The sequence below is a fragment of the Spermophilus citellus genome (assembly GCF_964194105.1).
Source record: "Spermophilus citellus genome assembly, chromosome: 6".
Taxonomy (NCBI): domain Eukaryota; kingdom Metazoa; phylum Chordata; class Mammalia; order Rodentia; family Sciuridae; genus Spermophilus; species Spermophilus citellus.
In genome coordinates, this window is record NC_138187.1 from 14,859,094 (window position 1) to 14,876,074 (window position 16,981).

Here is a 16,981-nt window from a genome sequence, read left to right on the forward strand (position 1 = left end):
TAGTGAAATACAAGGGAGGGGGAATGTTATGATAACCTGGAATAACAGAAGGAATGGTTACCAGTGTTGCTTTCCAACTACAAACATGAATGGGGACCTTAGTATTTAAGGTTAAAACATGATAAGCACAAGCTATGAGTCACTGGGGAGTGGGCTTCCCTCATTTGATCTAGAAATTATGAAACAATCAGGGGCAGCAACCCTGGAGCTGTAGCATCCATCTCAACACAAAATTCCTTTGTTTCATTTACCAGATGACCAGGAATCATACACTAGTTTGGCTGCCACCATGTCTTCTATTGCCATTCCTGGAATGAACAGAAATTTGGGTCACTTTTTGTCAGAACAACACCCAAAACGACCCAGGCCCTGTGACTGGCAGTTTTCTGATAATATTGTGCATGCTGCTAATGCCCATCAGGATAATAGGGACTGCTATCCGGAGGTGAGTTCAGGCTTGGATAGTTCTACAAAGGGCAGGTCAAGGCATGGACTATGATATTAAGCAATAAATGCCCAAATGTGTGTCCATCAAGGCCTAGTTCAGAGGTCAGCATACTTTAGAGTCAGATGGTAAATATATTCAGTTTTGTGGGCCACATGGTCTCTGTGACAAGTACTCAACCCTGACTCTGACAGTGGAAAAGGAGCTGTCGATGATAGGTCAGTCAATGGGCCAGCCTGTGTTCAGATAAAACTTTATGGAAAATCAAATTTGAAATTCTGTCATTTTCATGTGTCATGAAATATTATCTTTCTGGTTTTTCGTCTCCTAATCATTTGAAAATGTGAAACAATTTCTTTGTTTTTACAAAAAAAAAAAAAAGTTTCTATCTCCTGGGCCCTACAGAAACATGTGGTTGGCCAAGTTTGGCCCCATGGTCTGTAATTGCTGACCTCTGGTCTGGTTCAACCCTGCATCCTTTGCATCTCCCCTTTGTCTTGTTTAGCTTGAGCATCCCTAATCTGAAAATCTAAAACTCCAAATGCTCTGAAATCTGAAACTTTTGGAAGATCAATTTTGAAGCATTACAGATTTCAGATTTTCGGATCAGGGATGCTCAACCAGAGCAGCCTGTTAAAATATTCTAAAATTGAAAACACCTCTGGTCCCAAAAAATTTTGGATAAGGGATACTGGATCTGTAATTCTGAATATATACCTTAACTTTGCATCCAGCATAGATGCATAAAGGTGTTCAGATGAAAAGATGTGACAGTAAACCAATCCCCAAAAGGTAGAAAACAGAATACTGCTCAAAAGGGGAGTGTAGGTTTCTGCTGCGTTTGGCCTCCTTAAGGGGGCTGGCTGTCCTCTGGTCTGCTGTGAAGCCTGAAACTTTCAGACATGACAGGATCAATGGGATATCTCTGAACCAAATTCTGCATAAAGCTTATACTGTCTTTTTGCCTGTCTTCAAGTACCTGAGAGATTTAAAAAATGTTTAATAACTGGCAAGGCATGGCTACTAAACCATACCATGGCTTCTGGGTGGCCAGAGCCCTCTTAATGCTCTGCCAAGCATTTGAGCTTGTTATGAAGTATGGAAGTCTTAAGAGAAGGGCAGAGGGCACTCCTGAGGGGCTCAAGGTAGCAACTATACAACAAGTTTGGGATTATTTCAGTATTGAAGGCCTATCAATTGAATGTGTTCTGCTCCCATGCACTTCTATTCTCTTAAATCTGGTAGAGTGGAAGAGGTGAGCCCAGGGGCCCAGGGGGGAGCCACTGGGAGCCCAGTTTTGTTGGGTTTCTACCCCCCGTGCCAGCTCAGGTAGTTTATAGCTCCCATGAACCATATCATGTGAGAAGTAAGGAGGAGGGTAAGGAAGGAGGCAACAAAGAGGTATCAGGCTGAGCTTCCTATCTGAATCTCTTTCAGGCTTGGATAAGGGACACTGATCTCCCTGCCCCCACCTCTGAAAGCTGTCTCCTGAATTCATTTAGATCTAAGTCTGAATGATAGCACCATTCGGTTTCCAAGTACCTCTCACTTAATCGTCATAACAACTCAGAGTAACAGGTGCTGAAGAATGTGTGGCTCAGAAATGTCAGGACGAGGACACACACCCAGTACATGGCAGAGACTCGACTCCAACCCAGGACTTCCCAACATGTCTTAGTGCAGTGAACTTCCCAGAGTTCACTGCATTAAGACATGTCAATAATTGACTGGCGTGGTGGACTCAACAGTGATCCAGCCCCAGGGCCTGTTGACTCATTTCTCTTTGCCCCACTTGGGAAGCCTGCCTGTGCTCTGGCTGGATTTGTGCCAGGGAGCAATGGATCTTACCCAAAGACTTGAACACCGTGGTCTTCTCACAGTGGGCGGGCTTCATGCCCTTCACTACTTCCCCCAGCTCAGCGAAGATCTCAGCCTGAGAAACAAACACACAGCGACTAAGGGAAGGAGTCAGAGTCTGCTCAGGGTTGGCTTCAAGGGCTGAACTTGATAAAAGACCATGTGGAAACTGGATGCTGTCCCCTGAAATCCTTTCTGATGCCATGAACACAGACAGCTGAGCTTGCATGGAGCGGGGTGGCCTGCCAGGTCCCCGTCTCAATGAGGAAATAGACGTGTCTTGATCTGAACATGCATTTTGGCTGCCCCCTTCTTGCTTCTATGCCCTGATTACGAGGGAAAAAGGCGCCCAAAAGGGGATCAACCACAGTCCTATTGTCCTGGCCACACGGGGAAGCTTTCCAGGCTGCAATAGGCTCCCATCTCCTAATCCTACTTCCTTATAAGAAGTTCCAATGGAAAAACCCCCGAGCTTCTCTCTCCTGGCAGAGAGGACAGGAAAACACATGCCATCACCATAATGGCCATATTTTTCTGGAATTGGATTAAAAAGGGTTATGTGATGTTTAGGAGCTTCTTCCCCATCAGGAAGTGAGTGGACCAAGGTCTGGAAGAGGATAAACTGAAGGGGAAGTTAGTGAAACCCTGGGATTCAGTCCGGGCCAGACAACAGCTGCGCCAGGTGGGACAGGAGGCTCACCCCTGACAACAGGACATCCCCTGACTCCTTCAGGGCGGCCTCCTGGGAATCCACATACAGCACGGCCTGCTTCATGAGTTCATCGTCCAGCTCACGCCAGTCAGGTCTGCTGGCTCCGACAGCTAGGAGACAGCAAGACAAAACCTCAGCCCAGAAGAATCCCAAGGGATACTCATCAGGACAAGACATTCGAGAGAGCTGAACAAAGGTCATGTGGGAATATTCAGACTTGGAAAACCACCTCACTCCCTAGGCCAAGCAGCCCCACCCAATTGGTAAGACCAAATATTATTAAAAATAATTCTTACCATTTTTTTCCCTTTCTGTTTTAGATTCTACCTTATTCCTAAAATATTTTGAGGCCACTTAGCATTCATTTATTGGGTACTTATTGTGGGGTGTCTTACATACACTATTTATGTTCTTTACAAGTACACTTCAATGTCTGATTCCCATTTAACAGACACACAAATTGAGGCTTTGAGGGGTGGACTCTTAAGGTTCCATCTCATCCTGAATCCAGGTTTGAGAGTGCCTCTTACCAGAAGTGATGGTATCTTAATAAAAACCTTGAAACAGAGCTTATTCACACCCACGCTTCTTATCTTCTGCTGTTTAGTTTCCAATCATTACCACTCCTCATTCCTAAACACTTTTCTTTGAACTCATGAGAAAATAGCACAATGTCAAGGTCACAGGGAAGCCCTAATAGAAGGAAGGCTGGCTCCTTCCTGGTCTTGAGCATTCACAACCTCCACAGAGCCCAGGACCAGAACAATGAATCCAATACATTGTACGGGGAAACAAAATAATGCAGAACCTGCAACCAAATGCCTGCAGAGCCAGGCAGGTAATGGAAAGGGGCAGAGTTGATAGAGGCACCAGATTGGAAATGGTGGAGGCCACGAAACACAGAAGGGAGCCGACCTTCTCAAGGGGATGGTCATTGTTCAGTTCCAACTAACTACTGCCATGTGTGAATACTTGTCACTGTTACCAGATATCCCCCCCCCCTTTTTTTTAAGAGACCGGAAATCTATTTGCAAGTGTTATTTCTTGATTTCTCTAAGGTCCAAACAAAACAGGCTGGCTGGATCCACCTCAGGGCAGTTAGTCTTTGAAAACTGCTGTGAAGTCTTTTCCAAGTAGAAGGCAGCCTTTAAGTGTTTTCTTGCACTGACTTCCAGTTTTCTCAACTGTTCTCCTCCTCCTGTTTGCCCTCACTCTAATTTTCAAAGAGAGTAGTGTAAAACTGTCCATCTTGAAGGTCGTTGGTGCGGGGAGTTCTATAGAACAACAGCAAGCTCGTATTGAAGCTCGTAAATAAATCATAAGCTGGTGGGGAAAAAAAGCCTCCAGTTTCTCAGGGCATCCCTCATCCTGCAGTGTTCCCCTCAGTTCTCTGCTGCCCGTGAGCTCACAAAGGGTTGTTTGAGGTTACTTAGGCAGAAGGAGGTGGGCCAGGCAGCAAAGGAGGGGCCCAACTCAGAAAAACTGAGGACTAGAAAGACTGGCTGGTGGGCTGGGGGACAGGGGATGTAAGTGTGGGGGAGGTTGGAATCAGGCCTCCTCTCAGCTGAGCTGTAAACCAGGTAAAGTCTGTTGGTGTTTCCCTGTTGTCTGTGGGGACGAGCTTTTTTTAAGTGCACTTGATGCCTCTGTGAACACAGACAGTAATTTTGTCCCTAGGCAAGGGAACCAGAAGAGATACCTTGACTCAAGATCAAGTCAGCCCTTCCTGGAGGGAGTTTTGAAGTCTGAGAAGGATCCAACACAAGGAGTTCTCTGCCATTGACTTTGAGGATGAAGAAAGGGGAAGGTCCCTAGGAATTGAGACCCTCTGTTCTACAACACAATGGACTAAATACTGTCACAACGATGTGGCCTGGAAGAAAACCCTGAACAACTTGATGAGATTACAGCCTAGAAAACACCTGATTTCATCCTGTGAGACTTCTGAACAGAAGACCTAGCTAACCCATGGCCAGACTCCTGAACCATGGAAACTGTGAGAAGATAGTTTTAGGTTGAGAAACAAAAAAAATCAAATCAGTCTTGGTGGAGATTCAGCTCTGGCCCTGGGAACCCACTTCACCAAGAACTGATTCCTTTTGATTCCCCCAAGTCCTTCCAGAAAAAGTTTTAATTTCCAAAACCACCTCATACCTACTCTCTGGACCCACCTTATAACACCCAACACAAGCCAGGACCTTGATTTTAACTTTGGCGCGTTCCTTAAACGTGCCATGATCATGGTCACCCCTGAGGTCTTTGCATTCACCGTCATCTGCCTGCAGTGCCTTTCCTTCAGCTCCTGGCATGGCTGGCTCTTCCTCATCATTTAGGTTACAACTGAAAAACTGCCTCCTCAGAGAGCTGTTCAGATAGGTCAACCCTATGGATAGGACCTATCTCCACGCCCTCTGCTTCACTATCAAGTTCTGTCATGGTCCTGTTTCCTTCAGAGGTTCATCTTTAGCAGAAGCTCTCTATGTGTTTGTTGTCTATCTCCCCTCATTAGAATGTAACCACCAGGAGAGTAGTGACCTCAAGTGCCCAATTAATTGTGGCATCCCCAGCATGGAGATCAATGCCTGGTGCATGGTAGAAATTTAATAAATGCTTATAAATGAACACATATCACTGACTTGGTCCTGCCTGCTCATCTGCCCAAGTGTACACAACTCCTAGCTTCCAAGTCTACATCACTGTGCTTGTCACTAAAACATAGGGCACTGGTACCATTTTCTGATGGCTCTGCTCATCAGAAGCCAGTCTTTTTTTGTGGGGGGGGGGAGTGGGTGGATACCAGGGATTGAACCTAGGGGTGCTTAACACTGAGCTACATACATCCCCAACTCTTTTATTTTTTTGAGACAGGGTCCTGCTAAGTTGCTTAGGTCCTCACTAAGTTGCTGAGGCTGGCTTTGAACCCACAAACCTCCAGCCTCAGCCTTCTGAGCTGCTGGGATTATAGACATGTGCCACGGCGCCTGGCTCAATCTTATCAGAATATAATATGGAGCTTTGTTTAAGGCTTGGGCTCTAAGGACAAACTTGCCTCAGTTCAAATCCCAATCCTGCCACCAAGCACCACTGGCTTTGGGCAAATTACTTAATCTCTCTATGCCTTGGTTTATCCTACCTATAAAAAAGGAGCCATGATAATTATGGTTACTACCTCATGAGGTTGTTGTAAAGATTAAATAACATAATAAAAACTTGAGGACAGCACCTGCGGTTAAGTATTTGATACAGACCAGCTCTTGCTGTAAACTCAAAGGCGGATTAAAGATCTTCAGAGGCCCCAGATATCCTCAGGCTTAAACTCCTCTTCCCTCCTCCATCTCACCACACAAATTAAAAGCATTCACATGTCTTTTGTACTATAATTTCTTTGAAAAATTTTATAGTTTTGTGTTTGAAAAACAAATGATTTCCTTTTGGCCTTGGAGATTTAAATTGCATCACATTTAAGAATGCAGCTGTGCTTTACCATTCACTGCAGTATTACATTTTATAGAACAGTATTAGTGAAATATTTATCAGTTTCATAGTTGCAATTTCCTTTTTTTCATATATATATGTACCACATATATATATATATATATATATATATATATATATACTTCCCCCCTTTCAGTACTGGGGATTGAACCCAGGGTGCTCTACCACTGAGCTACATACTCAGCCCTTTAAAACTTTATTTATTTATTTATTTTTAAATTTCAGACAGGATTTCATTAAATTGACCAGATTAGCCTCAAACTATGTGGTCCCTAAACTCAGACTCCTGAGTTTCTGGGATTACAGATATGCACCACCATGTCTAGGTTCCTTTTCATACTTTGAGATATAAGATCTCCAAAGGTTCCCATGTTTCTGAGATCCTCATCAAGCTTGGGCATTCTGCACGATGAGGAAACCAGCCCTGCCTATGTGGCCCTGGGGTCCAGTCTAAGGAGGAGTCTTGACCAAACCCTACCCATGGCTCATGAAGCCCCTCTGCTTACCATTGATGTGAGCCCCAGTCTTCACCCATTCACCAAACAGAATGGGTTCTGTTGCCATGGTGACCGTGATGATCACATCAGCACCTGTCACAGCCTCTTGCACGGATGAACAGACCCGGACCTCTCCTTGCACTGTGTTTGCAAACTTCTCTGCATTTTCTTTGGTGCGGTTCCATATCCTTACCTTCATTCGGGGTAACAAGAGGGACACTGGTGTCATTTTTTGTCTACTTATGTTACACCGGGTCCAGAGGTGCCAAAGGGAAATTGAACCTCTCTAGTTTAGGACTGTGATAGATTCCATAGGGAATCTAAATCATGGAGAATGGACATTTGATCAAGGACATGTTTTATCTACAAATTTCCTCTATAAAAAGGATGGAAATTCTCTAGTTGTAGGGAAGGACACATAGTCTCAGTAGCTTAATAGCTACTATACCATTTACCAATTAGCAGAGCGAGTTCTGGAGCCAGGCAGAATTGGAATCAATCCTTGCTTTGTCCCTTACTGCTCCTGAAATGACTCTACCTCATTCAGCCTTAGTTTTCATGTCTATAAAATGGAGATGATAACTAGGCAAAGTCAGTGTAGAACTCACACTTTATATCCGAGACCTGTAAAGGAGTCATAATGGGTATGATATTCATAAAAGGTATCTGGCAGTGCTTTGCATGGAATAACTTGATCTCTGAAAGGTATGTGGTGATCAAAGACCCAAAGGGTTTGAAGGTGAATGGAGTAGCTGATGGAAAGTCCAAGAGTGTGAGCTGGAATCAGGATCCTGAGAGGTGCCGAGGTGGTGTTAAGGGATATCACTGACATAACTAGGGACTTGCTGGCTTGTTAACAGGTTTCAACATTTGGGTCTGGGGTTGTGAATCTTCAACTGAAAATAAGGCCTAAAGAATGTCTCACAAGGAAATATAGTAAATACAGACATCAACTTAAAGAAAGTTCATCAACCAAGGTGAAAAACAATCATTATCAGCTAGCCATGTTACCCCTCTTGACCAGGGAACATCACAAATATCAGGGAAAAATTAGATAATTTGGAAAAGTGATATTAGAGCATTCAACAAAAAGGATAAACTGAATGCCTGACATGATTAAAACTATAAAAAGCTAATGAAAGAATTTTAAAAAACATTAACTGCTTGTCTTTGAAAACAGATGAAAGGACAGTTTCCTTCCTTAAATAATACCTCTTCTTTGGGAAGAAAATTCATTAAAAAATTCAAACATTCATACTTTAAATCTGTTCCACCTCTCTCAAACACACACATAAAATAAAACAAAAATAGCATCATGTTATATGCACCTATAAAGGTACCAAAGGGAATTTCACCTTTATATATATATGTAAAAGAAAGGAAGTTTAGTAGAGTAGATGAGGGAGAACAGGGGAAAGGAGGATGGGAAGGGAAGTGGGGGTAGGGATTGACATCAAATTCCTTACATGCATGATTTTGTCAAAATGAATCCAAATACTATGTATAATTATAGTTCTATAATAAAAATGTAAAAAAAAAAAAGCATCAAACATTCTCAGTAGGAAGCATGAATCATCACCGGGGAAAGGTGGGCCAATATACAGACTGCAGGAGGGGGATGCTGTGGCCTCCTGCTTGCTAAGCCTCATCCCTGGTTCCTGGATCCATAGCCCTGGATATTTGAAAACTCCCAGATTCTCCTAAAAAAAGCACAGAGAGGGGCCGAAAGGACCATCTATATGCAAGAGTTATAGTTCTTTAACTGACCAGGCATGCTGCATCCCTGTGAACTGAGAAACTGACAAGAGGTTGCTATCAGGGGCTGGGGTTGTGGCTCAGTGGTAGAGTGCTCACCTAGCATGCTTGAGGCACCGAGTTCGATCCTCAGCACCACATAAATATATACAAATAAGACTAACTCTTATTTTATTTTTTATTTTTTTATTGTCCACTTAAAATTAATTTTTTTCTTTTTTTTAAAAGAGGTTGTTATCAGACCTTCCTCTGACACTTACCTCCATCAGGACTTCTGGTAAAGAATTGTCTCGATTGGACTGTTAACCTAATTATTTCATAGAAACTCATGCTGCAGTGAAGGAAGACAGACAGAGTCACTGGCCACTCCCTTCCCACCCCTCACCCTGAACTCACCTCCTTAAAGGAGAATTGCTCTGTGAAGATCTCATAATGGCTATAGGCCTGGACGCCAGCCCCAAGGATGCACAGCACATCACTGTTGGGTGGTTTCAGAAACTAGGGGAGAAATGGGGTGGGAAAAGGTCAAGGAAGAAATTGGCAGCCAGGTGAAAACAAATACAGTTTGAAAATCAGGCGACTTCTGCTCTATCTTCAAGAGCTTGCAGGCAATCCCAGAGACGTCGTTGTATGTTTCAGTTTACTCTCTGTTCAGTGAGGAGGAAAGAAAGTATTTTCAGCGAGCACCTAACCTATGCCAATACTTTACCCTCATGATCTCATTTAGTCTGGAGATGGACCCTATGAGCTGGAAACTCCAATTATTGTGCTCTTTTTATAGATAAGGAGATTGAGGTCCAGAGAAGTTAAATAACTTGATCGGGAATCTAAAAGTACTAAATACCCCAGTGGAGCTCCAAATTCACATCTTCATGCTTCTAAAAAACATTCATAGTGAACTGCTGAGAAGGAGAAAAATTCAATTTGGTATTGTGAAATAAATCATAAATCTTAAATTTTTCTTTAAACTGTTCAGGATCTGATTAAGAAAATCTCATTAATTCTTTATTTGTAGGATTTTGTGATCGACTTCTCTCCAGTGAAGTCTTTCTGACCTCCCTGATAAAATCCACCACTTCAAAATATGTGTTTGGAAATTCATTTTCAAAATTAATTTTCTTGTACTGGTCTTTAAGCCCCAAGAGGACAGAGTTAGTTTTATTTGTATAGAAATGGTACATGCAGTATGTGGTGGCACATGCCTATTATCCCAGCAACTCTGGAGGCTGAGGCAGGAGGAGATCAGCTTCAGAATTTTAGCAAAACCCTGTCTCAAAATAAGAAAAAATAAAAAATAGAAAGGGTTGGGGGTGTAACTCAGTGGTAAAGTGTTCCTGGTTCAATTTCCAGCACTGTCCCTGCCACATAAGGGTAGATGCCTATTATGACCTATAAGAACTATAATGGGGTTTCTCCATCTTGGCACTACAGAAATTTGGGCTGGGTCATTCTTCAGTGGGAAGAGGGCTGTCCTGTGCAGTATATAATAGCATACCTGATTTCTATCCATTAGATACCAGTAACACCTCTCATCTCTTTCCCCTTCAGTTGTGACAACTCAAAGTGTCTCCAAATATTGCTAATGTTTTTGGGGCAGATAGTGAAGTCCTCCTCCATTGTAAACTATGGATGTAGAGAAAGACATCCCTCACTTTTCAGACCATATTTATTAAGACAGATCCTCATCTGCCTTTTTTCTATTTAGTAAAAATTGAGGTTTTGTGTCTGCTGTTTATTATAATGCTACTTGCTAAAATTCTGGAGTATAACCTTAAAAGTGAAAAGTCTTTAGTGAAAAATCTTAACTCTGAATTCCCCATAAAACTCTTTTAAAAAGTCTCAGGACATTAGGCTATTATCTCCCAAAGCTGCAGGAGGGATACTTTTCTATGTTTAAAGAATCTGAGTTGAAATGTTTCAAAGAAACAAGATCCACAAGACTAATAATCCTATGCTCTTATCCAATAAATAGAATTAAGCAATATCACCATGTTTTTCTGTTCATAGGTAATATAAATCTAATTTTGGAAGTACACTTGAGTTTCAGAAATTGTCAATGCTGGGAATAAGGCTATGAGTTTCAGCCTAAACTCTGAAATGTGAACCCAACTGTTCTAGGAGTGCAGATTTTTTTTTTTTTTTTTTTTTGTGTGTGTGTGTGTGTGTGTGTGGTGCTGGGGATTGAACCAAGGCACTCTACCAAGGCAAGCACTCTACCAACAGAGCTATATCCCCAGCCCACAGATTTTTATTAATTCAAACAAGCACAGTGTTCTGTGTAAAATGAGATCAATGATACTTGCTCTGTCTTCCTCAAAATCCAGATGATGGGTTGGAAACTATTTTGAAAAAGACTGAAGTCCTTCACAAATGTAAGGCAGTAAGATTCCTTCTGTTTCTAAATCACCAGCAAACTTATCACCAGCAAATGTTATCTCAAGCAGTCTCTTGATTATTTGGATCTGATGTAATTAAAAACTATATCTGAAAGTCTCTTGATTATTTGGCTGTGGATGTAATTAAAAACCAGTTTGTCGAGGTGTGTTCTGTGATCTACTCTCTTCATATACAATTATCAGATTAGTCCTTGTTTCTTTCCCTCCCTGTAATATATTGAGAAAACCTTAATCTGCAATCTGAACCCCTGGCTTTGGCCACTCCAATCCCCCCAGGGTCATGTTTCCATTAGTTTCCCATCATCCTTCTCCATTGACCATAAAAGCTTCCAGACCGCAACTGTTCCCAAAGACACCTCCTTTTCTAAGCCTCTTCTTCTTAACTCTAACCTCTAAAAAGACATTGTTATTATTATTTTTGGTGGGATACCTTGAGGCTGTTTAAAAATATTGTCAACCCATGACTTGTGATTCCTTCTGCCTAGAGGGCTTCTCCACACTTTTGCATGGGTCACTCACTCACCACTTTGAGTCTTAATTCAAATGTCATTCTTTCAGTGAGGTCTTTCTTGAATAATTTAAAATGTCACCTCTTCCCTAATCCTCCTGATTTCTGCTTTATTTTCATCTTTCTAACATACTAAGTAGATTTCTGGGGGTTGTTGTTTGTTTTTCAGGGCTCTGAGCACAGTAATAATTACTTATTGATCAATAAATATTAATTACACAATAATATTTGTTATTATTAATTAAGGATTATTGATGCAATTTATTATTAGACTCAAAAGGCTTTTTTTTTCTGTTGTTTATTTTTTAAGCAAATCATACTCTGTGTTTTACTTTTCACTTTTATTTTATTTTTGATCTTTTCTGTGTGCATCTCTCTGTTTTGTTCACTATTGGATCCTCAACAGTTAGAAAAGTGTCTGGCAGCCAGGCACAGTGGCATACACCTGGAATGGAGGCTGAGACTGAGTCTGGAGGCTGAGGCAGGAGGCTAAGGCAGAGGATCATGGTCTCAAACGTCAGCCTCAGTGACTTAGCAAGGCCTTAAACAACTTAGCAAGACCCTGTCTCTAAATAACCCGTAAAAGGTTTAGGGATGGGTTGGGGATGTGGCTCAACTGGTAGTGCGGTTGCCTGGAGTGCGTGCGGCCCGGGTTCGATCCTCAGCACCACATACCAACAAAGATGTTGTGTCCGCCGAGAACTAAAAAATAAATATTAAAAATAAAATTCTCTTCTCTCTCTCTCTCTCTCTCTCTGATTTTAAAAAAAAAAAAAGGTTTAGGGATGTGACTCAGTGTTTAAGTGCTGGTGGGTTCAATCCCTGGTGCTGGAAGAAAAAAAAGAAAAGGGCCTGGCATGTGGTAGCAGCTCAGTCAACACTAGTTGAATGAATAAAAGAGTGTGGCTTAGATTTGGTCTGCTCACCCTCTGCCTCTTGTGTACTATTGGCTCTGTCCTATGGGGCAACCAAACTGTTTTACCAGGTCTAATGTGGTACAGGGGTAAGAATGTAGTCCTAGGAGTTAGGTCAAGATTTACTACTTATTAGCTGTGTGATCCTGGGCAACTCACTGAGCCTCTCTGAGCACCTCTTCCTGGAAAATGGAGACAATAGAATCTACTCTGCAAAGTGGATGGGAATTATACATGTGAGGTATTTGGCATCGGGTCATGCATGCTAAGTGGCAGCTGATAATTTGGTGAATCATTGTGCCAATATCTTGTATTTGGCGTATGAAGTTCCAGCTATGTCCAAAGGAAGATCAGAATACATTCTTTATTCTCTGTTACTCTCCCAAGATTGAGGCACCCAACCCCACCCACCAGTTCACCTTGATGGCACAGCCAGCCACTCATCTTACCTTGGTGGCGATGGCAGATACTGCAGCTGTTCTCTTTGCGGTAATGACATTTCCATCCATGACCTTGGAGGAAGTGGAGACAGTGAACAAGGGGTTCCCCTCTCTAGTACTCAAACTGAGAGAAGCGGCTTTGAAAGAGAAGCCCCAAGAAGTATGAAAGCATCCTATAGAGAGCGGGGGCTTATGTCAAAGTTGGATAGAATCCTTCCACTTATGAGACATGTAACTGAACATTTTAATCCCTAAGCATTGGTTTCATCACCTGGAAAAACAAAGATAATACCAGCCTTTCAGAGGGGTACTGAGAGCATTAAAGGCATTAGTGTATAGGAAAACTTCTAGCACATGGTGAGTTCTTAACAACTAACCATCTTGTTTCCTTGCCCTGGGATTTTCAAACACCAAACTGAGGAGGAACTTGTGGGATAAGATTGTCATTTCAGGGCTGGGGCTATAGCTCAGTGGCAGAATGCTTGCCTAGCACATGTGAGGCACTGAGTTCAATTAAAAAATAAATGAAAATAAAGGCATGATGTGCATCTACAACTACAAAAAAAAAAAAAAAAAAGATCGTCATTTCACATCTGTCAGGGGCCAAGAATTCCACATCAGTGGTGCTCACTCCAGCTCTTTATATGGGGAGCTTTGTAAAGATACTATTCCCAGATACCATCTTTAGATTAATTGAATCTGAATCAGAGGTAGAGCATATGCTCAGCATTTAGGCCCTGTGTTCACTTCCTGACACAGCAAAAAAAAAAAAAAAAATACCCCCGGCCCTAAACCCTAAATCTCTAGGTGTAGGACCCAGACATCCTCATTTTCAAAAGCTCCCCCAGTGATTCTCATGCACAGTGAGGACTTCTGTTACACCTGCTCAATAACTGTCTTTTGCACTGACCTCTATTTATAAGTTATTCATCTTAGCTGACCTTCAAAAGGTAGGCATCATTATTCTCATTTTACAGAGGAGGACAGAATCACATAGTACTGAGCAGAAGCAGCAAGGATCTAAGATTCTGTCAAAGGCCCAGGAATCAGGTTCCAGGGGAACCACTGTTGCAGGTAGATAGTATGGATGTTATCACCATTGGATGAATTTAGGCTGGGAAGAGCTAGATATTCCACATAGAGGAGTGATAAACAGTCAAGAGTCCTTGGGGAATCAGAAATTCAGGAGAGTTTAAGAGCCAGACTGAAGGACACTTAAGAGCATAAGCTCCACAGTCAGTCAGATAGGCTTAGGAGTGATTTTTGGGTCTTTCACTAACCAGCTATGTGACACACAAAGTTGCTCTAGTAACCTGAGCCTCAGGGACATCATCAGAAATTGGGTGGAAGAAGAAAGAGTAAAAACTCTCAAGGAGGAATTGTCAGAATTGAATGTGACTAGAATCTCCTGCCTGGCAGATAAGTGCTCAATTAAGTGGCAGTTAAAAAGGCTGTAGAGCACATCTTGGGCTTAGACTGAAGTCCTGCCATGACACTTACTAGCTACTTAGATTTGGGTAAGTTGGTCTCAGTTGCTGTATGACTTGATTTTCTCACCAACGAAGTGGGGGTAATATTTCCTGCCTCATAGGTGGTTTTCAAAATTAAGAGGGCTAATACATGTGAAGTGTTTAGAACAGGACATGACACATTAAAAACTGCTCAATAAATGTGAGGTACTGCTACTTTTTGATTCTATAGTTACATATTAAAACAGGTCACTGTGTACTCCTTAGAAGAGACCTCCACGGATTAGAGAACACCATCCCTCATGTTGATAGGGATTCAGTAAATACATATTCTCTCAGCTCAAGCTGTATGTGAGGTATCTGAGCAGATAAGACCACGTAGAAGAATGAGGACATTATTATTTCCATGCTGTCACACACTGGAAGCAGCAGTGGGCTGGGTTACACACTCTCAGGCAGTCATACAAACAGACACACAGTTACAGGTAACCCTCTCTGTGGCTAGTACCCATTCATTGGTAGAGGGGACTTGGGGGTCACAACCAGAATACCTCCCACTCATGCAGAACTAACTTTTGAGTCTAGCTCTGGACTCCGGAGCCCTTGCTCCACCCCAGGATAAAGAGTTGCTCACCGCCAGCAGGGTGCCATTGCTAGGCTCCAAGAGTAGCACAATTGCCTGGTGCGAGGGATCGGTGGATGTGGTGCTGTGGCCCTCATAGAAGGTGACCAACTTGGTGGTCAGGGCATCCTCTGCTGCACTGTAGACGGGCATGACCCCCAGGAAGCTACACGGAGAGAGGGAGCAGCTTCAAATCCTTCTCATCAACATGGGGTCTCCTATAAACTCCCCATCTGCCTTCCTTTCTGTTTCCTCCCCCACAGCTCCACTCCCGACCCTCATTACCTCTGCCCTTCCCTGCCTCCCTCTGCCCTTCCCTTATGCACTAAGCCACAAAGCTTAGTGTGCTCAAGAGCCTGATTCTGGATCAGAAAACAACCCCAGGTCCGCCACTTATTAGCTCTGTGTACGCCTGGGTAAATCATTTAACCTCTCTTGGGTCTCTTTTCCCCGTCAATACCTCCTGATGTGGAGTCTGTTTGATTAAACCTGGTAACACCTGTAAAGCGCCCACTTAACAGAGGTTACCGAGGAAGTGGCAGCTGTCATTAGCAAAGATCAAGCAAGTCCTCTTTTCCCTTCTCCCACAGCATCCCTTCCCTGCCTCCTGGTCCTTCTCCTCCGTGCCTCCGGACCTTTGCCCCGGTCTTTCTCACTCACCCCCTGTGCTTGGCCACCGGCACCACGGTGCGCACCGGCTGCACGACTCCTCCGTCGGGGCCGCTGGAGAAGTTGGCCAGAGCCGCCTCCAGAGGCGGAATGAGGAGGCTGGAGCTTCGGAGGTGGTCCTGCACCTCGGCGGCGCTCAGGAACGCGGGCGCCCGGCTCATCTCGCCGCCTGCCTTCTAACCTCAGCCGGGCACTGACTGACACCCACGTTCCCCCCGGCGGCGCGCTATAAGAGCGCGCCCGCTGGGCTGCGGTGCCGCCTACTGGGCAGCGGCCAGTCCCCGGGGGCGGGGCAACATCGCCCCGCCCAGGCTTGTCTCCGCCCCCGACTCCAAGAGCGAGTGAGGTGGGTGCTCCCCAGGGGTGGAATCCGCGTCAGGCCAGGAGTTAGAATTCTTGAGTCTACTTTCTTAATTTCCTGGGATTAGCTCTAACTACATTCCTGGCAAGACGTGTTAGTGAGGACTTTGGCACTCCATCTCTGCTCCTCCCCACCAACTCCGCTCTTGGCTACTGTCTTGGCAAAGGAGATGGGGAGATGGGGCACAGGATCCTGTGGCGAGCATCTCTTATGTCTTAATCTATTACCTGCTGCTAGATCTTGGAAGAAAGGAGACAGGATTATTAAATATTTTCCTTTCAATCCTGTCCCCATCTGGAGGCTCCAATCCCAATCTTCCTCCCACCCACACTCCCCAGATGCCTGGCTATTGATGGTTTTAAGTGCAAAGCTGTCTCTCAGGCTAACTAATCAAATTAGCCTTCACCTTCGAGGAGAGAGTTCTCAAGGCAACGTGTGATGACCTCAGTCGTACAAGGAGGCAAAATGCAGAGGTTTTTGTTTTGTTTTGTTTTCCCCAAGGAGTTCACATTGCACTTGAGGAAAGAGGACAGAAAGCACCCAGGAGGGAAATCAATGATGTACAGTAGTAACCCCTGGCTACTAAACCAGTCATATGGAAAGAACTTTGTGTAATTCAAAGAAAAGAGATTATTTTGACTTGGAGTGGTTAGATAGGAGTGTCATGAAAAAGCAGGAGAAACCAAGGCTTGGAATGATAATAATGATGACAATGATTATGATCACGATTATTATTGATATTATTGATATGTGCTAGTACAGCACCATGCATTTTACTGCATTATTTCACTTAATTATGCAATAATCTCTGAGGTATGTAGGTGGTGTTATGAGCCTTACT

The 16,981-nt window shown here is 43.4% G+C and overlaps 1 protein-coding gene across 1 annotated transcript; it reads right to left on the reverse strand.

Moving 5' to 3' along the window:
• CRYM (crystallin mu) lies at positions 1 to 16,027 on the reverse strand. Its single transcript, XM_081299523.1, has 8 exons — positions 15,771 to 16,027; positions 15,123 to 15,276; positions 13,029 to 13,091; positions 9,158 to 9,259; positions 7,016 to 7,199; positions 3,003 to 3,124; positions 2,294 to 2,378; positions 1 to 308 (listed from the first exon to the last, which is right to left on the reverse strand). Exons 1-8 carry the CDS (start codon positions 15,938 to 15,940, stop codon positions 244 to 246), a joined length of 945 nt encoding a protein of 314 aa, XP_081155649.1. The 5' UTR covers positions 15,941 to 16,027; the 3' UTR covers positions 1 to 243.
• Between the last annotated feature and the right edge of the window lie 954 nt (positions 16,028 to 16,981).

Bases quoted from the DNA above. Each gene is read 5' to 3' on its own strand.
- CRYM (XM_081299523.1), bottom strand. From the start codon at position 15,940: ATGAGCCGGGCGCCCGCGTTCCTGAGCGCCGCCGAGGTGCAGGACCAC. The intron at 3,125-7,015 runs GTAAGCAGAGGG...GCTGTCTCCTAG, and splicing joins GACTGGGGCTCACATCAATG to CTGTCGGAGCCAGCAGACCT. The intron at 309-2,293 runs GTAAGATCCATT...TGTTCATTCCAG, and splicing joins CACGGTGTTCAAGTCTTTGG to GAATGGCAATAGAAGACATG.